Source organism: Dioscorea cayenensis, chromosome 10 (assembly GCF_009730915.1).
Source record: "Dioscorea cayenensis subsp. rotundata cultivar TDr96_F1 chromosome 10, TDr96_F1_v2_PseudoChromosome.rev07_lg8_w22 25.fasta, whole genome shotgun sequence".
Lineage (NCBI taxonomy): Eukaryota > Viridiplantae > Streptophyta > Magnoliopsida > Dioscoreales > Dioscoreaceae > Dioscorea > Dioscorea cayenensis.
In genome coordinates, this window is record NC_052480.1 from 15,771,349 (window position 1) to 15,793,675 (window position 22,327).

The 22,327-nt window shown below is 38.3% G+C and overlaps 2 protein-coding genes across 2 annotated transcripts; one reads left to right on the forward strand and one right to left on the reverse strand.

Moving 5' to 3' along the window:
* Positions 1-9,923: 9,923 nt before the first annotated feature.
* On the reverse strand, positions 9,924-10,484 carry LOC120270317. The gene has a single exon (XM_039277328.1). The coding sequence runs from the start codon at positions 10,482-10,484 to the stop codon at positions 9,924-9,926; it is 561 nt and encodes a 186-aa protein (XP_039133262.1).
* Positions 10,485-18,512: 8,028 nt separating this feature from the next.
* On the forward strand, positions 18,513-20,339 carry LOC120270871 (heat stress transcription factor A-5). The gene is made up of 2 exons (XM_039277946.1): positions 18,513-18,871; positions 18,953-20,339. The coding sequence occupies exons 1-2, from the start codon at positions 18,638-18,640 to the stop codon at positions 20,096-20,098; spliced, it is 1,380 nt and encodes a 459-aa protein (XP_039133880.1). The 5' UTR covers positions 18,513-18,637; the 3' UTR covers positions 20,099-20,339.
* Positions 20,340-22,327: the final 1,988 nt, after the last annotated feature.

Sequence of the window (22,327 nt, forward strand, 5' to 3'; positions counted from 1 at the left end):
GTATCAAGACACCCGGCCCAGTCAGCGTCGGAGTAGGCAACGAGAGTACTTGGAGAAGTGGGGTGAAGCTGTAAGCCGAAGGCCATGGTGCCTTTTGATATAGCAAAGGATGTGCTTAATGAGGTTAAAATGTGGATCACGTGGATCATGCATATGGAGGCAGACTTGTTGGACTGTGTAAGTAATGTCGGGCCATATGAATGTGAGGTATTAGAGCGCACCTGCCAAACTCAGATAGTGCGTAGGATTTAAGATTGGTGGACTAGTCGCGGCGAGTAGTGTGGATCGTGTGTTGATGGACGTTGTGCATGGTTTACAAGAGGCCATACCATCACGTTCCAAAACCTCTGCAGCATATTGTTTTTGTGATAAAAATAGACCTTGAGCATTCCGAGTAACACTTATGCCCAGAAAATAGTGAAGGGCACCAAGGTCACTCATAGAAAACTCCTATTGTACCAAAGAGATGATGCGATATAAGAGAGAGGTAGTGGATGCAGTGAGTATAATATCATCGACGTAAAGCTTCTTGTAGATGAAGAGTGAGGTGTCCGATCGAGAACTAGTGAAGCCAATAGTAGAAATGTAAGAGAAAAAGGTCAAAACCAAGCACGAGGTGCCTGTTTGAGCCTATAGAGCCATAAAGTGATTTGTTTAGGCGGCACACGAAGCTTGGTTTTGATGGATCAAAGAATCCCGACGGTTGTTGATAGAACACAGTTTCAGCAAGATTGCCTTAAAGAAATGAATTCTTAACATCCAACTGATGTATAGGCCATTAGTGAGAAAGAGCGAGAGTAAGGATCGTGCGGATAGTTGCTGGTTTCACGACTGGGCTAAAAGTTTCTTTATAATCAATGCTCTGTTGTTGGGAGAAGCCACGAAGAACCCAATGTGCTTTATAATGATCAAGTGAGCCATTGACTTTGGTTTTATGATGAAATATCCACTTCCCAGAAACAACATTAGCACTAGGTGGTGGAGGAACAAGTTCACAAGTGTGGTTGGCAAGTAGCGTATTGTTCTCTTTAAGCATTGCAGCATACCAGTTAGGGTCCTTGAGGGCACTTTGATATGTTTTTGGCAAAGGAGAGATGGAAGAAGGTCGTGTAGCTTGAAGATTAAATATTGTTTTGGGAGTACGTATACCAGCCTTGCTACGAGTTAGCATAGGATGAGAGTTACTACAAAGGGTAGACGAGTTAATGACCGGATGAGAGGAAATGCATTGGAAGTAGGCACTGGCATGGAAATATGTGGTGGAGAGGATATGACTACAACATCAGTGAGAAAGTCATAGTCGGTTGTTGGTGTGGAAGTTACAAAAGAAAAGGGGAAGGAGTTTTCATCAAAGACAACATTTCAAGAGATGATGATTCGCCAAGTAGAGAGATCGATGCTACGATAAACTTTATGATTGGAGGGATAGCCAAGAAAGACACAAGGAGTGGACAGGGTGTGAGTTTATGAGCTGCTATTGTTGAAAGGTTAGGGAAACAGTGGCACCCGAAAATGCGCAAGTGCGTGTAAGAGGTAGGAGATCGAAAGAGTGCTTCATATGGAGTATTGAACTAAAGCGGTTTAGTGGGATGACGATTGAGAAGATAGGTAGCAGTGTGAAGTACTTCTGCCCAATATATAGGAGGCTAGCTTGCTTGAAAGAGGAGAGTACACATGATTTCATTAGTGCTGCGGATGGCTCGTTCCGCTTTACCATTTTGCTATGAGGTGTGGGGCAAGACATTCAAAGTTGAATGTCATGCTGCTTGAAGAAGGAATTAGAGAGAGAGTTATCAAGCTCCCTACAATTGTCACACTTAATAGCTTTGAAGAAGGTGGAGAATTGTGTAGAGACATAGGCATGAAATTGTGAAAGAGTAGTAAAAACGTAAGATATAAGGAGCAGGGGAAATGTCCAGAGTTAATTTGTGAAATCATCCAAAATAACTAAGTAATATTTATAACCAGAAATGCTAACAAGTGGTGATGTCCAAAGATCAAAATGGATGAGATTGAAAGGTTTATTAGACTGTGTGCAAGATAAAGAAAAAGGGAGACGTATATGATGGCCAAGTTGACATGCATGGCATACATGACTATCATGCGTTGAGTTCTTACAAACAATGGAGGAAGTCCGACCAAATGAGAGAGAGCTTGGCGACCAAGGTATCCAAGACGTCGATGCAACGAACTTCCCCGGTTAATCATACATGACTATCATGCGTTGAGTTCTTACAAACAATGGAGGAAGTCCGACAAAATGAGAGAGAGCTTGACTTGAAAATCATAGTAATATATGCAATGAAAACAATGGAGGAGGATGGAATGAACTTCCCCGGTTAATCTTGTGCACACGGCGAGAGGTGACCCGAACAAAGGGTGGTGCAAGCTTTGCGTGTCGGGTCCAGCTTCCATGGAATGTGGAGAGGCTCACCAAGCTCCCTTAATGCCCTGCAAGGCATAAAGGGGCATCATCATTCCAATTAAAATTTAAATTGCAAAAATTAAAATGCTAGGGAATAGCCAAAAACACACATACTAGATAAATGAAAGTAAAGTTCTACACAAGGTTGGTTGGGCATCCCCTTCCCAACTTATTAAAACCAAACAAACACACTTGCAACAAAAGTAAAGCAAAGAAACAAGTTACAGAAATAAAACAAGTGTCCATGCTCAAAAGTGAAAGAGATCATCAAAAGGTGCTGCAGATGGTGAGGCGATGGAGCAGGAAGCAGTAGTGGTCTGTGAGGATGATCCGCGAGAGGAGATGACAAACTGATGGAAATGCTCTGTGAACTGGCGCTGATCCTCTAAAATCTGGTAGATCTGTCCTCGCATCTCACAGTGCTCATAACGGATAGCTCGAATGTCAACCTCGATAACCTTGAATCTAGAGTCAAAGTCTGATAGGAATGAAGTGCCAGGAGGATCCTGAGTGGGTGCTTCATCAGGTTCGAACTCTGAGTCATCTAAGTCACGCTGACTAGATTCTCCTGTGGTCAAGTGTGAAGCAAGTCTGTATATGCCACTCTTCTTTTCTAACAAACCAATTGCTCGCAAGACAGGTTCTCCAAGAGATGCCACATCCCCGACTATAGTCATGCCTTGAGTGCGGTCTAACAAATTCATACCTCGAATCAATCTGGTGATGTAGGACCCTACAAAGATGGATTCCAGACGAACAAACTGACCCTGATGAATGAAAGCTTTAGAAATAAGGTGCCCAAGATGAATAGGATACTACTCAATGATGCCATACATGGTGAACAAGTCAGATTGTGTAACTACACCCGTGCTATCTTTCCGACCTCCAATAGAGCGTGTGATAAGAGCATGAATGCATCTGTGGAGGGGGTTCACCAAACGAGTAGCCTTCCACGTATTTGTGGTGTCACTAGGCGCTAAGGAATTCTAATATTTGCTTGCACTCATGCCAAATGGATAAACAATGCGGGGCCGATTAAGCAACGACGTGCTAATGAATTCATCATCATAAATTCCCAAGTATTTTGCAAATTCCATCTGTTTCATTTCATGAATTCATTCAAAGGCTTGGAATTTAATGGCACCTTGTCTTCGAGTGATAACACTCCTTTCATCTTGCTTTGCCTCATATGTGCTCAACACCTCCAATGTGAGTTGGCAAAAAGTGGGTTCATTGATTGAAGATAATTCCGTCCAACCATTATGAGCAAATAAGTCTTTCACTTGCTCATCCCACCTGAGTTCTCCTAGAATACTCCATTCAATGTGAAGAAAAGTGCCAAAGGGCCTGGTCTTTAAACTTTCATAATGAGTCTTGTGAAGAGAACAAGAGAAATGGGGTTCATCAGGGATGCAAGAATCATTCCTTGGTTGTTTAGAAACGAGTTTCTTAGCGTGCGACATTCCTACATCAATAATAATTCGTATAATTATTAAAGAAATCCAAGATAATGTAAAGTGTGGCATGAAAATGGGTAAAATCATGAAGAAATGCAAGAGAATAGGATCCATACGGCCATATGCAGGCCGTATGTATACTATTCATTTTGCAAGAGTTTCCCATCAACATGAATTCGAAAAAAATTGTACATAAATTCAAGAAAATTCAAAGACATGATGCTCATACCACACAAAACAAGATAAAAGCTTGAAACAATCCACACATAAGCTCAAGAAAGCAAGAAGAAAGAAGAAAATAAATTTAATTCAACAAGTTTCTTATCAACGAAAGTTTGAAAACACTTGAGTGGAGCTTGAAGAAAAACACTAGATCTACTTCCCAAAGAGATGAGGAGATGATTTAGAACAAGAAATGATGAGATTTGGTCATGGTTTGATGGTTAATGGAGGCTAGGGTTCGGTTGGAGAAGAAGGAGAATGAAGAAAGAGACAAGGTGGCAAGATACACATGGAAACCCAACCTCATACGGCTTCAATGAGGACCTCATTGAGGCAGTATGCCCTAGTTATTTCTCACTGGATAGGGCAGACTGCCTCAACGAGGACCTCATTTAGGTAGTACGCCCTAGTTATTTTTCTCTGTTTGGGGCAGACGACCTCAATGAGCTCCTCATTGAGGCCATATGCCCTTGAAAACATGTTTTAAAACTTCATTCACTTCTCCAAACACATGGGCATTGCTACAAAGTATTCCACAAACATCTCCAACATGAAATAATGGTTCAAAATTTTGATCTAATGCATGAAATGATAGCCAAAACAAGTGTTTCTCATCAATGCACACAATTAAACAACCACATGGACGATGATAATAATATTCAAAGTTATGAGAACATGGACTTATTCACATTCAAAACATTAAAGAAAATACGAAAAAGAACACTAACATGCTAACATGAACACAAAGAACATAAAAACACGGAAATAAACCCCCGAATGCTTGGGTTGCCTCCCAAGAAGCACTTGTTTAACGTCACAAGCCTGACGTACCTTATTACTTACCTTATGGAGGTTCGAATAATTTGAAATTACCCCCGGTCATCTTCGAATTGTTGGTGTTTCTTCCCGGTAAATTCAAGGACATCAATGAATGAATTTCATATTTTTCATGAATAAAGGGAGGTAAATATTGTACCTTCTTTTCTTAAGGTATTGGATGAGAGTGAGTGATACATTTCTTCTTCTTTCCCCGGACCTCCCTCCAAATTTTTTCCAAATTTTTTTCAACATTGAATCTTTTTTTTTTTCTTTTTCTTTGGCATTGGTACTCATAACTTTATCCTTTATCTTCTTCAAATTAGAACTTGGAAGAGGAGAGTGAGGTTCTTCTTGATCTTCATTTCCTAGCTCTCCCAAGTATTCATCCAATGGGTTTAATGATAGCACCTCCTGCACGCAATCAGAAATTAAAAGTTTAGTTTCATCAACGAAGTAAAGCGTATCATCATGGTCTAATGAGTGTTTCATGGCCGCCGATAGAGTATATACTGCTTCTTCCTCTCCAACCCTTAGTGTTAATTTTCCTCTTTTAAGGTCGATTAGAGCACCGGAGGTAGTGAGGAATGGCCGACCAAGAATCAACGGTATCTCCACATCTTCATCAATATCCATGATGACAAAATCCACAAGAAATACAAATTTGTCCACCCGGACAATCACATCTTCCACAATCCCACGAGGCTTCCTTGTTGATCGATCCGCCAATTATAAAATCATTCTCGTGGGTCTAAGTTCATCAAGACCAAGCTTCAAATACATGGTATAGGGTATAAAATTAATGCTTACCCCCAAGTCTGCTAGTGCATTTTCTTGAACTCCATCCTCAAATACACATGGAATTATGAAGCTTCCCGGATCTTTCAATTTTTGTGGGAGCTTCTTCTCCAAAATGGCCGAACAATTTCCCGTAAGTGCAAATGTGCCCTCTTCTTCCAATTTCCTCTTGTTTGTAAGCAATTCTTTTAAAAACCTGGCATACTTGGGTATTTGAGTTAACGCTTCCACTATCGGGATGTTTATGTGGAGTTTCTTGAAGATGTTGATGAATTTTCTGAATTGAGCATCCTCCTTATCTTGCTTCAATCTAGCCGGATAAGGAATTGGAGGTTTGTATTTAGACGGCTTTGATGAACCCTTTTGTGGAATTTCCTTATCTTCATCTTGCTTGTTTTTCTCAATAACTTCCTCCACTATGTTAGGGTCTTCCATGTATGCTACCCCAGTTTCCTTGACACTTGGGTAAACTCCAACCCTTGTCTCAACCTGTCTCCCGCTTCTAAGGGCGATGACCTTCAAGTGCTCTCTTGGGTTCTCCTCAGTGTTGCTAGGAAGACTGCCTGAAGGTCGCTTAGAATTTGCTTTAGCAAGCTGTCCCACTTGGTGCTGAAGGGATTGTACAGAAGCTTGAAGGTTCCGCAAAATGGAGCCTATCTCATTGAACTGTTCGGCGTGTTGAGCAAGCTGAGCATTCACCTTACTGAACTTAGTATCCATGCTGCTGGTTATGCTATTGAACCTTGATTCAGTGTTAATCATGAACTTGGCAAGCACATCTTCAGTAGTAAATCTCTTCTCCAATAGTGGTTGTTGCATTTGGGAACCTTGTGGAGGTGATGCAGCTTTTTGTTGTTACCCCTGATTCCATGAAAAGTTCGGGTGTTATTTCCACCCTGGATTATAAGTTGAGCTGTAATGATTCCCTTCTGGCCTTTGCCCCCAATATAATCAACATTCTCAATTGGGATGATGGAGGAGCTAGCAATAGGACATTGGGCAACTCCATGCCCTCCACTACAAGTGCTACAACTCATCACTGACTCTGACTTCAAGCTACTACCCATAAGCATGTCTAGCTTCCGAGATAACACATCAACCTTTGTGGCAAGAGCATCATTAGCACCGATGGGGACATCTCTGAAGAAGGTCTTTGAATCTCTCATAAGCTTCAAATAGTGTCTCCGACTCTCCTTGTTTGAATGCCGAAATTTCTTGCCTTAGCTTCGCCGCTTTGCTAGGAGGAAAATACCTTCCCAAAAAATTTTCAACCATATCTTTCCATAGTTTGATCAATCCCGGCGGTAAGGATGTGAGCCAGCGGTATGCTCCATCTCTCAAACTGAATGGAAATAGTCCTAGCCGGATTGCATCGTCTGTCACCCTGTTTATCTTGAAAGTGGAACAGATTTGAAGGAAACCGGAAAGATGATCATGGGCATCTTCATTTGCAAGACCATTAAATTGGACTGAATTTTGGACCATGCCGATGGTGCTTGCCTTGATCTCAAAATTGTTTGTGGCGATGGATGGCAGTTGCACACTAAATTCTTCGCCCGTGAATTGCGGCCTTTCATATTCGGACAAAGTACGTCTTCTTCGGCCATGATTACAAATTCTCTATCCTCAATTTTGATGTTTCTTTCACTAGTGCTTTCACCCACTTCTCTAAGTCTTCGATGCAGGGTTCTTTCAATTTCACTGTCTCGTGCAACTAGGTTTGATGGATTTGCTCGTGTCATGTACAGTGCCTTGCAAAGTCAATAAAGATAAAGAAAGTTAAGCTAAAAAAAAAAGAAGTAAGACAAATGAAAAGAAGAAATAAAAGAAAAGAAAATGGTTAGAGCAACAAGCTAGAAGTTTCTTATAATTCCTTAATATCCCCGGCAACGGCGCCAAAAACTTGGTTGCATGCCCGCAAGTGTACGGGGTCGCCAAGTAATACCTTGTGCAAAAATACAAGGATCGTATTCCATGGGGCTAAGGAGCTACTATTACTCCTCCATCACTTACTTTCTAACCTTACAACTTAAACATGGTATACTACTCTAATACATGCAAGAATGCAGATAAATCACAAGTATAACAATTCCAAGGCAAGAAAGGAGATCACAAGATTAATGATGATGTAAATAGGCCTAGGGATGTGGATCCCCATGAGGGGTTATCATGATATATGGATGCATAAGAATAAAATAGCAAGGGTGATTTAGACCGACGGACCTCAACATTAGTTCAGCCCCAATTTCTCGGCGGTTAAACCCTAATCCCATATGAATGATGACAAGGATCTCTCCCTAATCATATTCCTATGATTGCATTAAGTGTAGGGAGATCACTCGATAAGGATACACTTAACCTAAGTTTATCCTCATGGTTCGGATGGTCTACCGACACCCAATTTCTCGGTATGTTGGTCAAAGAGTACCCCTTTTAGCTCATTAAAGATCTAGTACACGCGAGTAGATCACGTCTACATATAGAACTCAACAAAGAACTAAAGATTTCTCTAACTAATAGTTCTAGGCATGAAGCATAATGAATGAGCCAAACCATCAATCACACCAATGCATTCCAAATAAAGGTTTAGCATCCAAAATATATGATGAACCCTCCAAGGTTCACCTGCATCCGGTGGCCTTGGGGGTCTAGCGTGCCATCATACAAACAAATGTAACAATCTCAAGAAAAACATAAAGCAAATGCATAAGAGGCACTCCCTAGTCCGAATGATGATGAAGAAGAACAATGCCTGCCAAATGACGCTTCCTCTAGCCCAAGGAATGCCGAATGTTCCTCCTCTCTTGATGATGAAGCTCTCCCCTTGAAGTTCAAGCTCTTGATCACCTCCAAGCCTCCAAGCCTCAAACCAAGCTCTCCCAAAATGATGTCTTCGTTTCTTCTCTTCTTCCTTCCCCCCACAAGTGTTGGCTACCAAAAGTCCATTTCCAAAGCTTCCAAATGCCCTCATATACCCCAATATACTCCCTCTAAAAATAGCCCATATACCCATCAAATGAGTCTCAAAAACCCCCAAAATGGCATCCATACTGGCTTCATACTAGCTCTATGAGGACCTCCATACTGCCTCAATGAGGAGCTCATTGAGGCAATATGAAGTAGACAAACTCCATTTTAGCTCTCATAACAGTATCCATACTGGGTCAATGAGAACCTCATTGACTCAGTATGACTTCAAACAAACTCTTATCTTCTCTGCCTACAATATTTATTCCGGGGTTAATCCAGGCAACATTGAGGCCGTATGGCCTGGATCAAATCTTGACTCAAAAACTCTCCAGGTGCTATAGTGGCAGCTACAATGTTTTTGCTACAGTGTTGATGCTACATTACCGCTGCTACAGTATTCCAGCTATAGTATTTTGCTGTAGTGAATACGCTACAGTACCGTGACCTGATTTTCTTCTCTTTTTCGCACAAATTGTATCTTCGTGTCCTTCATGGCGTTTCCATGCCCTGCAAAGCAAATAACACATGATTAAGCACAAAACGGGCATCAATCCTTATATAAATACATGCTAACTACATCAAATATATACACTAAAATATGTACATTTAGACACTTATCAACTACGGTCAGAGAGGATAAAGATCTCTAGTGCTATTGCACCTGAGAATTACGTGTCTGGATCAAAGATCCTTCACAGACAGGCCAAAGGGGTCAAATTCGACTGAACAATGATTATCAATAGTGAACTGACTTATGGAAATAAGATTTTTAATAATGTTAGGAGCAACGAGAACATTGTGAACAAAGAAGCATGGCTAGTGTGGGTTATAGGTAGGAAAGAACCATTACCGACGATGATGTGTTTAGGTGTATATAAGATAGGAGAAAGGAGAGAAGTGAGATTACCGGGTTCAAATGTCATGTGAGCAGTTGTACCAGAGTCCATGTACCAATCATCGCTCAAAGGAGGCTGAAGCGTCATCGTATTGAGCGCATTGATGAGGGCGGATTAATCCCATGTAGCAGGTGGTGATGTGGTTTCGGTAGCAGGTGTAGATCCATGTGTTTGATGTGCAATGCTAGGAGGAAACGATGCAACAATTTCCTACTGAGAATGAGTCGAGGTAGGTGGTCATGGGCCGAGAAGACCGGGTGCTGAGGTTTGGAACCAAGGACCAGACCACATTGCCATGGTACCAGTCCATGGGTTGAAGTAGCGCATCCACTGTGGTGATTAAGCGCTGGAGCCACGACTCATGCCACGTTCACCGCTCCAATTACGACCGCAGCGATAGACACTACAGTCGCCACATCCACCCCCGCCGCTGCGTCCGCTGTTATTACCACAGCCACCACGTTTACAGCCATCGTTGGAATTGTAGCTGATGGAGGATGGCGCAGACATAAGGAAAGTGGCTGCGGTCTTCTTGGCAACATTAGCAAGACAGGTTTCTTCAAGCAAAAGTAGGGAGCATGCCTGAATAAAGGAAGGAAATGGCGTTTGCATGGGCAATAAGGTGGCCATGGTAGTATAGTTCTTGTTCAGTCCATGGAGTGTGGTGAGAACAAGCATCTCGTCTGAGATGGGTTGGTCAACATCACCAAGAGCATCAGCGAGTGTCTTGAGCTTGCCGCAATAGTCCGTGATGGACATGTCACCCTGGACGAGATTGCGAAACTCTGCCTTGAGAAAGATAACGCGACTCTTTTTATTATCACAGATTAAGTTCTCAATGCTTGTCCATATGGTATAAGCGGTGGCATCAGCTTGCATCACGATGTTGAAGATCTCCATCGAAATGGATCCATGGAGCCATGAAAGGACGAGGAAATCCTGCTGAGTCCATTCTCTGAAGTCGTGTTTGGGTTTGGTGCCGTCGACATGATGTGTGAGACCATACTTCCCAAGCGTGAAAAGAAACAAGGTGCGCCACTTCAAGTAATTAGAAGACTGAAGATCCAATGTGATAAGTACATGGGTCTTGATACTCACTACATTGATGGCCTACATTGATGGCCTAAGTGGAAAGGGGAATGGTTGGATCAGAGGAAAAGGAAGATGAGGATGAGGTGGTGCTCATGGCAAGGAAAGGTAGATGGGCTAACATGGATGGAACAAGTTCTCTGATACCATGAAAGTTTGTATAATTCCACACAATAAAATGCATTTCATGTCTAGTGATATTTGTCAAGTACAAGCATAACACACACGTTTACACGCAAAGTCAGTTACCATATAGGATTTGACTCAACTCACTGATATGGTGGAGGAGGTTATGACAAGATAGTTGTCTAACAATATTAATGAATTATTAACTTTATAATTTTAATTATAATAATAATAAAAATAAAAATAAGTTTTTAAAAAATTAATATTCATGTTATATTAGGACATCTCCGAAGGACGACTCAGATCTTAAATTTAGACTAAACATATCACTTATATTAGGAAATCTCCGAATGACGACTCAGATCTTAAATTTAGGTGTGGATTGACAATCCACATTTGAATTTATCCCAAATTTAAAATTCGGATGGGATCATCCCAAATTTGAAATCTCATATAAATATTAATTTTTTTAAGTAATTATTTTTTTTTTTATTTTTATTGTAATTAAAATTATAAAATTAATAATTTATTAATATAATTATAAGTAGTAATCATATATATACAATATTAATTTATGTGCAATTAATCACTTTATTAATAATAAAATTATTAATTAAATTTATAAAACATTAATAGTTAAAATTTTATTAAAAATAACCTTAATAAAACTTAATACAATGCAACAACTAATTATATTAAAACTAATATTCCTGGAAAATTAGCAACACTTCCGTCTAAATTGTTGAAATAGTTTCTACAGAAATTTAAGGTTGAAGGAGGTGGTTGTTGAAAATATAATAATAATAAATAAATGTAGAAGGAATATTTTGCGAATATGGTTTTTGGGGGATAAAATTTGAGGTTTGTAGTTTGAGTATAATTTACTATAATAGAATCAAATTTGAGATTTGGGGTAGAAATTTGGGGTTGTTGATTGGAGATGGCCTTAGCATCAACTATGAAATGAATAAAAATGTAAAATATAAATACAATAAATATACATTTTAAACTATATAAAAAATAAAAAATTAGAACAAAATATAAAAAATAAAATGGCTTAATCCTTCTAATTATTACAGTAATAATAAATTTTGAATAATTCGAAAGGGTGGGCAAAGTTCAATCAATTAAAAACAAAGAGCAAAAGGCAGGTGGTCATGTAGTTTTATTTATTTATTTATTTATTTTATTCATAAATGTAGTTTTGGGACACCGAATTTAGTGGATTTGCGCGCAGCTAATGATTTGCTACAGGACTTGGGTCTGATTGAACCCCTTATGGTGGGCCGGAGATTCACTTGGACAAATGGGCAAGCTGACCCTATCTGGGTAAGGCTTGACCGATTCCCGGTTAATTGTGATTGGGTGATGCACTTCCCCAAAATTCTTACAGAAATGCCTCCCTAGAGTGGGATCGGACATGTCCCTATTCGTTTAGAGGTTGGTCAACACCGCTACACCCAGCGGCCTTTTCGATTTGAGTTAGCATGGTCGACCGTGGATGGTTTCAAGGATTTGGTAACACAGTGGTGGGGGGATCGTTCTCCTGTGGGTTGTGGGGCATTCATTATGGCTAAGAAACTGGCAGCTGTTCGGGATCTTCTTCGCAATTGGGCAAAATTCAGCTTTGGTTCTATTAAACTTAGAAAACTCAATTTGCTGCAAAAAATGTAAAAAGTTGACATTCTGAAAGAATCTAGGCGGCTTTCGGGGATGGAGTTGCAACATGAACAATGCCTTATTGACCAACTAGGGGTTATCAATAAGCAAGAGGCTATCTATTGGAAACAGAGGTCTCGACTGCAATGGTTGAAGGATGGAGATGAGAACACTAAATTTTTCCACGCGGTTGCTAATGGACGTAAGAACAGGAATTTTATTCCCTGTCTTCGTCGTGATGGTGTTGAACTGGTTGACCCTAAGGAAATTGGCAAGGCTTTTGTTGAGCGATTTACAGTCTAATTTGGACAACGCCGGGCTTCTAGACTTAAGGTGGATCTCCGAACGTTGTTAGCGTTCAAGAGTCCTGTGGAGCTATCTCAGCTTGAGCGACCGTTTACTATGGAGGAGGTTAAGTCCGCTGTCTTTGAATTGGGGGGTGATAAAGCTCCAGGTCCTGATGGTTTCCCGATTCAATTTTTTAAACAGTTCTGGGATATCATCAAAGAGGACATGTACAAGCTTTGTCGGGACTTTTATGATGGTCGTGCTAATTTGGAACGAATTAATTGTGCTAGCATTGCTCTCATTCCGAAGGTTGATGCCCCTGAGGACCCAGGTGACTTCAGGCCTATTAGTCTTATCAATTCATCTCTGAAAATTATTTCAAAGATGTTGGCTTCCAGACTGGGTACTGTTCTAGCTAAAATGGTGGGTGAAGATCAGTCTGCATTTTTGAAGGGTAGATGCATCCTTGACAACATTGCCACGGCTGAAGAACTTTTGTTTAGCATGATTAAACGGTGTCTCCCGGGTCATGTTCTCAAGGTTGATTTTGCTAAGGCCTTTGACCTGGTGGACTGGGATTTTCTTTTTCGATTTAATGGAGGCTAGGGGGTTTGGTGCTAAGTGGATGGGTTGGGTCAAGTGCATTTTGAACTCTTCAAAGGCTAATATACTTATCAATGGTTCGCCCAATGGCTACATCCGGTATAAACGAGGGCTTCGGCAAGGAGACCCGCTGTCTTCTTTGCTTTTCGTGTTGGTTACTGATGTGTTAAGTGCGATGTTTACCCATGCCCTTCAATCCAATGTTTTAGTTGGTGTTCCTATTGGTGGGTTTGGGAAACGCTGCAATCTTCACTATGCGGATGACTTGTTGGTGATGACCACTGGCGGGGTAGAAGACCTTCGAATTGTGGAATTGATTTTACTCATGTTTGAAGGGATGTCGGGTTTAGCTACCAATTTTGCTAAGACCTGTCTATACTCAAGTGACTCTGGGTTCTTCCAGGCGAGGATGCTGCTACGACATTAAACTGTAATAGGGATTAGATGCCTATCACTTATCTGGGTATTCCAATTTCGGGTAGATGCCCTAGAAGACAAGATTGGGAATGTGTTATTCTCAAGGTTAGGAAGCGTCTATCGACCTGGAAAGGCCGTTTCCTCTCCTTAGGTGGTCGTCTTACACTGGTTAACTCTGTTTTATCAGTTTTACCAACTTATTGGCTGTCCATTTTTCGAATCCCGGCTTGGGTGATTAAGAAAATTGATCAGATCAGGAGGGATTTCCTGTGGTCGGGTCCGGACATTGACCAACCAACCTGTAGGTTGGTATGTTGGAAACACTTATGTAGATCTCGTGAGCAAGGGGGTTGGGGAATCTTGGACTTGGTATCTTTCAATCATGCCCTACTTGGGAAGTGGTGGTGGAAGTTCATGACGGATGCAGACTGGTTAGGATCTAAAGTGATCCAGTTTTAATTATAACATTTCAAGATGAAATCTGCACCCAAGGATATCGGGTCGTATTTCCTACTTTTGGAAAGGGGTACTTAGTTGCTTGCCGGCCTTTCGCGATCGCGTGATTTTGGAGTTCAACTCGAGGATGCCTTCTGCTCACTGGAAGCTCTCTGGGAATGGGGCTTTTTCGGTGAAATCTTTTTATAATTTTATCCAGGACGGGGGCTTACGCTGCCCGATTGCAAGATTCTTTTGGCGTAGCTGCTGCCCGAGAAAGATTGATCTGTTTAACTGGTTGGTTTGGAAGAACAAGGTCCTCTCTCTGAGAATCTTGAATTGCGACTGTGCAACAGGCTTCCCACAGCTACATGTGTCTTGTGCCACTCGGGGGTTGAGACTGTTGATCACCTGTTTATTAATTGTGCATTTGTTCGGCCAATTTGGGATTACTTCGCTAGGGTGTTGAGGATCCCGGACCCGCCTGAGTCTATGTCCCTTATCTGGGGATTGTGGAGATCGTCTGTGTGACCTTATTTAAGGGTTATGTGTGACTTACTTGTGAAAGCTTTGGTGTGGAATGTGTGGCTTGCTAGGAATGATTGTATTTTTAATGCCAAAGTATGTTCTGTGTTTGATTTGATTCTGAAAATTGATCGTATGCTTCTCTTCTGGTTCTCTTCAGTGTCAGATAGTGGCCATGGGAAGCTTGACGACTCCATGGCTTGCATCCGTCGCAGTTTGGAGTTATTTGGACCTCATGCCGAGGAGTCTTTAGGGACAAGGGTGGCTGAGGAGATACAAGGTCAGAGCGCGGAATAGGGTCCCCGGTCGGTTGTCTCCGAGGACGATGTTCATCCTTTTGATGTCTTGACGTCCTGTGGCTGATGTTGCTTCTCTTTTTATTTTGTGCACTCTTGTTTTGTTGTACCTTTTGTAACCACAACTAGTGGTTTGTTGTTTGTGTGCTTCAGCTTGGTTGTCGGCCCGACTTGGGTCGGTGATGTTGTATTACTCTTTTATTTTATTAGTAAGTGGTTTATCCACCTTTTAAAAAAAAAAAAATACTTAGGGGTACGCTATCGGGGGAATATAGTTTTAATTTAAATTTTTAGTTGAATCTAAAATAAAGTTCACTAGAATATTCCTGCTTTCATCTCAAATTTCATGATCTCTTATCACCATAACTTGAATTTATATAAATATATATTAGAATGAATATCTTTGCCACTATTCTTATTATCAGCAAACCTTCATTTCCATCATTACTTACTGCTGTGAAAAGCAGAATAATGTTCCCAAAAACCATTCCTTTAATTTTTTTCAACACCACATGGAGAGGTTTTGCCCATTTTTTCTGTCTAATCAAACAAGATATAATAGGTAATGACGTCTCCCCTTATCTATTCAAATTTGTTGACATTGCAATCTTACAACATACTCATGATTCATGAATAGTGTTGTTTTGCTTGTAATATGAAGGACAATTGATAAACTTGCGAGGACAACTTACTTATATTAAAATAGTTTTATAATTTTTTTATTTTATTTATGTTTGGAAAGTCTCAAGTTCAAAACCTCTCAAGTATAATGTGAAAATAATAAAAAGATGCTTGTCACCAATTTGTCAAAAAAAAAATGGAGGCCAATTTTTTTTTACACTCTTTAAAGTTTGGTTTCATTTATTAAGCCTGTTCAAATTTCACTTTTTCTAAAAATAAAAATTTTATTTCATTTATCACTGAAAAACTAAATGCATAGTTGTTATTAAATTTAAAAATAACAAAATTACTTCTCTTCAAATTATTTAAATATTTATTTAAATTTATTAAAAATTTAAACCAATGAGCACTTGGTCTATTGGCATGGAGTTCCATATGTGAGTGATCGTGTTTCTGCCAAAAAATAAGATTTTAATTTTTAATTTCAACTTACACAAAATGAAAACATTATTAACATTTGAGGGAAAATGTTAACATTTCTACCATTGTTAATATGGCAAGCCCTCTCAAATGTAAGTGTAATGTGAGATTCGGGCACTTAGATTCGGGCAAAACTACATTTGGGTGCCAGAGAAACCAAACATTTATAAAAAATTAAGAAGTTCAAACAAATTAAGAAAGACTTATTAGTTAATGTATGAAAATTTTAGATGATCTCCAACCATGACTCTAAATCCCAAATTAACTCACCCTTAATTATTTTCCCCAAATTTTCAAACTCCAGATTTGGTGTCACCTAAAAATTAACCCCAAATTTAGGGGCCCACATATTTAATATTTTTAATCAATATTTTATTATTATTATTATTATTATTAAAATTATAAAATTAACCATTTATGAATAAAATTATAAGTGCTCAATTTATATAATTATAAATTTTGTGTGCAATTAATTAATTAATAATATTATTATTAATTAAATTAATTTATGATAAATTTTTTAAATTAAAATAGTAATTAAATTAACTTATGATAAATTTATTAAACTAAAATAGTTAAAAATATATTAAAAACAATGAAAGACACATTCACTACGAATTTATAACAAAATATATTCATAATAATATTGATAATACTACATAAACATTCACCAATAATAAACTGAGCTATTAAATAATTTTAATAGAAACTAATGCAATGTAAAAACTAATTATATTAAAACAAGATATCAATATTCAAGAAAACAACACCAATTCCACCAATATTGTCAAAATATTTTTTAAAAGGATTGGAGGCTAAAGGAGGTGGTTATTGAAAATGGCCATTTTTTGTATAATTTGTACTCGTTCAGATTAAATATAAGCATTTGTTGTATGTTTGTCTTTAAGAAAATTTTTTTGTTGTTAAAATTGCAATCACTGATGTATTTAAGTATTAAATATTTTTGTGTTATATGAAAAAATAATTTCATTATTTATCAACCTAATTTAAAAATTCATAATTAAAATTTTAAATAAATTAAATCATAAATTAAAAATATTTTAACCATTAAAATATTTTAGATTATTTTATTAGTAAAATATTACATTGTAATAAAATATTTAATTAAATTATTATTAAAAATAATTAATTTCAAATATTTTATGAGTGAATAATAATAATAATAAAAAATGGGATGTGCAACGAATATTATGAGAATATACCTTTTTTTGGATTTATGGTTAGATTATAATTTAGTGTAGTAAAACCAATTGGAATAAAATTTAGGTCAAACTCTCGTAAAATGTATAATTGGAATTTAGTCCTTATTCAATTAAAAAACATGAAACTTTATTAAAATAATGGAAGATATGATATTCATTCATAAGCTAGACAGTTTCATAAATATTAAAAAAATTAATAAATAAAAATTTTTAATAAATTTTTCTAAATTAAATTTTAGAGCATAAAAAAGATGATATTAACCAAGTTTAAATCTTAGATATTGAAAGAGTATATAACATGTGTCAAATATTTAAACTTCTATTGAAAATAATGGAGAAGACCGAGAAGATGTATTAGACAGGAGTCGAGCCAAAGTGGAACTATCTATCTATTCTTATTTTCTCATTGTCTCTTAAATCAAATTTATTATTTCCTTTTTTTTATTTTTTTTCTTTATTTAATTTTAACTATCATTAAAATAGTTAATAAATCATTAAAAAAAACTCTCTCCACAAACTAGTAAGATTTTGGTATGTTAATTTAGTTTGACAGAATCTTTTCTCATATTATATATATATATATATATATATATATCACTTTTATTTTATTTTTTTTACAATAAATTTGTGTTAGGGACATACATAAGTGCAAAATAATCTCAACAAATATTTGTGAAGTCATTTTGCTGCTTTGAAATTTTCAGTCCTCTCCAAAATAAATATTATATATATTTTTTTTATTTTTTTTTTATGACACGTGTTAGATATATACCTACACAAGTGCAAAATAATTTCAACAAATATTTATACCTTCACTTTTGCTGATGTGGGATTTTAGTTCCTCTCTAAAAATAAATACCTGAAATAAAAACTCAGATACCCGTAGTACAAAAACTTGTTATAAATGACAATTATAAAACAAACACTTTAAAATGATCGATTTTTAACATCAGTATCCTCACCGCCACAAAACAAACACATTGCTACAAATCATAAAGCAAAGCTGTGCAAGTACATTTTGATAATAAAATCAACAAAGCAAAAACCCAATCAACAGAGGAAACCAGTATCATTGAATCACATATACAAGGACACTTAAGTAATTAAAAGTCTTTGCAGGGGCATAAACGCAAAACTAACAAACAAAAAAGAAAAAAAAGTCAAGAAATGCAACAGCTGTCAACGGAGGCGTTCTTCTTCCAATCCCCCCAAACTCCACTAAAAACAAGTTTCTCTCATCTCCGACGTCCCCAAAGTCCTCCGTCCGTCCATCCATCCATCCATCCATCTCATGGAATCCGCCGCCGCCGCCGCTACCTCCGGCTCCGCCGGCGGCGGCCCTGCCCCCTTCCTCATCAAGACCTACGACATGATCGACGACTCCTCCACCGACGACATCGTTTCCTGGAGCTCCTCCCACGCCAGCTTCGTCGTCTGGAACCCTCCCGAGTTCTCCGCCCGCCTCCTCCCTCTCTTCTTCAAGCACAACAACTTCTCTAGCTTCATCCGTCAGCTCAACACCTACGTGATCGATTTTGCCTTATTCCATTTCGCTTTCATCTCCATCTCTCTCGATTCGTTGATGGGTTTTTTCTCCTTTTTATAGGGGTTCAGGAAGATCCATCCAGAGCGGTGGGAGTTCGCGAATGAGGAATTCATTCAAGGCCAGAAGCATCTGCTTAAGAATATTCACCGCCGGAAGCCGATCCACAGCCATAGCCATACGCCAGACCAAGAGCGGGCGGCGCTGGAGGAGGAGATCGATCGGCTTTCCCGTGAGAAGACCGCTCTCCAGGCTGATCTATGCCGATTCAGGCAGCAGCAGCCAGGGATGAAGTCCCAACTCGATGGTCTCGATCAACGACTCCATGATATGGAGCAGAGGCAGGAGAAGATGATCTCTTTCATCCAAAGAGCCATTCAAAACCCTACTTTTATGGAAACTCTTGTGAAGATGGCTGTTGCTGGGTCCATGGACTTCTCGGCGATTCACAAGAAGCGAAGGCTGCCCAATGATAATAGTTACTATGATGATCACAGTACTACTTCGAAGAATGAAGTTGTCGGGCATGTTTTTCATAGATATTTTAGTGATAAGTTGAAGTTGGAGCTCTCCCCGGCAATCTCTGATTGCAATCTGGTGTCTGCCTGCACGCATAGCTCGAATGAGGATCAGGAGAGCCCAGTACAGCATGAGAAAGTGATGATTGAGGGTCTCCCATTAGTGCCTGAGACCGTTGAGCTCTCTGACACTGGCACCTCCTTCTGTTCGAGGAAGAGTGTTTTATTCTCAAGCACGGTTGAGGATGGGGATGGGCTCATGCCATGCCATCTCAATCTCACTCTTGCATCTTCTTCAATGCAAGTGGATTCGAATCAGTTTCCGAGCAGGACTATGAGTTTGGAGGAGCATAGTGCTGGAAATGGCAGTGTACTGAGGATGAGCAATGAAGAAAGAGATGAGGGTTTTAGTAGAGAAATTAGGAAGAATCAGGATAATCTTGGTGATTCTGGGGAAAATCAACAGAGTAATAATCATGCTCCCGCTGCTCCTCCTGCTCTTGCTGCTACGGGAAGAGTGAATGATGTCTTCTGGGAGCAGTTCCTGACTGAAAGGCCCGGCTCTTCAGAAGTGGAGGAAGCAAGCTCTAATGCACGGACAAATCCTAGTGAAGAACAGCTTGAAGAGAGATCGCCCAGGAATGAAAGCATGTGGAAAAGCACGAAAGATATGGAGCAGCTGACCCTTTGAACCACTCAGACGTTTTGGACGCTTGGCTTTGTAAAATGAGGTACATATAAGCTTCTGAAATATTGCAACTTCTGTACTATATCCATCTAATGTTATACTTGCGGCTGTTGCAGAACTCAATATAATAGAAGGATATGATTAGCTTGTAGAGAAATACTTTAGTTTTTGTCAAATAGCTCCTTATGGATGGCTAGTGTTTGATCCTTAATGTATTAAATGCAATAGTGTTTGATTCTTAATATGTTCGATTGCTTTTATATGTGATTCATAATTCATCCAGTCTGTCTTTTGCATATTGTTTGATAGGCATTTTCACTGCTCTGTTAGTTGGATGGGTTTTTAATTGAGTCTTATATAAACATATTCACATTCTTCTTATTGTTATTGTAGTCTTAAACAGCAATTTGAAGTGTTTTTATTGTGAATGATTTCATGTTGATCTTGGATTGATCAAATGCTTCATGTACACCTTTGTGCCTTTGCTCTTCCTTCCACCATTTTTGCTTTTTTATTGATGATGTTGAGCTTTGGAAACATTTGACACCTATTGAGGAACAAATAGATTATTCTTCTACTAGCAATGTCTAAGAAAATTTCAACCTAATGCTCTTTTTATAATTTGAGATCTATTCTTATTGTTTGTCGTCTTTACCATGCAGAACTTCTTTCAGCTTTGTCTTACTAATTTTAACATACTGTTGGTTTTTACTTTCTATGCAATCCTGTACTTGTTAACTGCTATTTTTAAATTCTGTCAGTGAGTTAGAGATGTGGAGATTTTTAATCTCAGAATTACAGAAGTCACAGCTGAGAGAAATACAACTTGAATGTAACTCCATTGGATTCTTGTTTCAAAGATCAGGTTCAGATTTGACTTAAAACATTCACAGTGTCATTAAGGTGAATGATCAGCATAAAAGATATAAAATCTCAATTTTGTCTTCAGTTTCCAATTTTTTTTTTCAGCCGAAGCTTCTTTTTCAACTTCCCAATCAACATTTTTCCAACCAATAGTGTTCTATTCTTTGTGAGCTGCGAAGCATGGTTTAGTGAATTCACAAAACCCCTTTGTGGAGGTGGTTTGATGAATTCAATGAGCAGGCAAATCAGTGCTCCATGGTTTTTCATACTTCTTGGTGGAAACACCTTATAATTGTTCTTTATTTTAAAGCTAACTATCTATGTTGATATTTGCATTTGATTTTAAAATTTTGTGAGCTATATATTAACTATTTCTAGATAGAACATTGATATTTGATGGTTCATTGAAATATTCTATGCATAATCTGGATATCTGATTATGTTAAAATAAGAGCACTATCCTTGGGGAATGTATTTTAATTTAGCTTTGATAGGATTTTCATGTGAGATTTGTTGGCTTGACTTTTAAGTGAGAAGACATGTGAATTAATCTTGTAAATGTCTAACCGATAATTTAATTGATGAGGAATTATGGTGTGCAAATACTTTCCTGAATCAAAAATTGACTTTGGTAGGAATTGAATCAAATTCATTAGACTTGAATCTGATTGCTATAGCCTATTTGATTTTGCCTTTACTCATTTGCAGAAGTAGGGTATTATTTAGAGGATAAACATGTGAAGTACTAGTCATACTAACTAAATTCATGACTGGTCCATCAGTCATCATTACCATATTTTTGTTAAAGGTCTTGTAATCAGTGCTGTTTATAATAACTTACTCAAGGTGCTTAGCAGAAGCAATTATTATTATCACTATATTTTTTAGACCGAATCTTCCTTTTCTGTTTGCCATTTATTTGTGAATTGATTGTGAATGTAACTGTTAGTGAGGAGATTATATGACAATGTTCATTGACTGAACCAATCTTGAAATGAAAATCTGGAAGTGTCAGATGTAAATTTCAGTTTCTTCTTGTTCAATAAAAAAGAATGTCAAACAGTGTGAGAAGAACCACAAAGAATATGGATCTCAAGGATAAATATACCATGAATCTTGATAGATTAGATGCATCATCTCTTTGAGGGGGGTACATGCAGCCATAGAGGTAAGGTGATGGAGGTATCTCTTTATATAGAAAGACTGAATTATTTGGGTAAATGCAGCCTATTACCCATTTTATGATTTAGTTTTGAATATTTGCTTGTCGTTTGTGGTTGAAAGATATGCAGATTTATATGTAAAGATTCTAAACATGCATATAAAGACATTTGTAACTTTTACTTGAATGTACAACTGCAGGTCTTT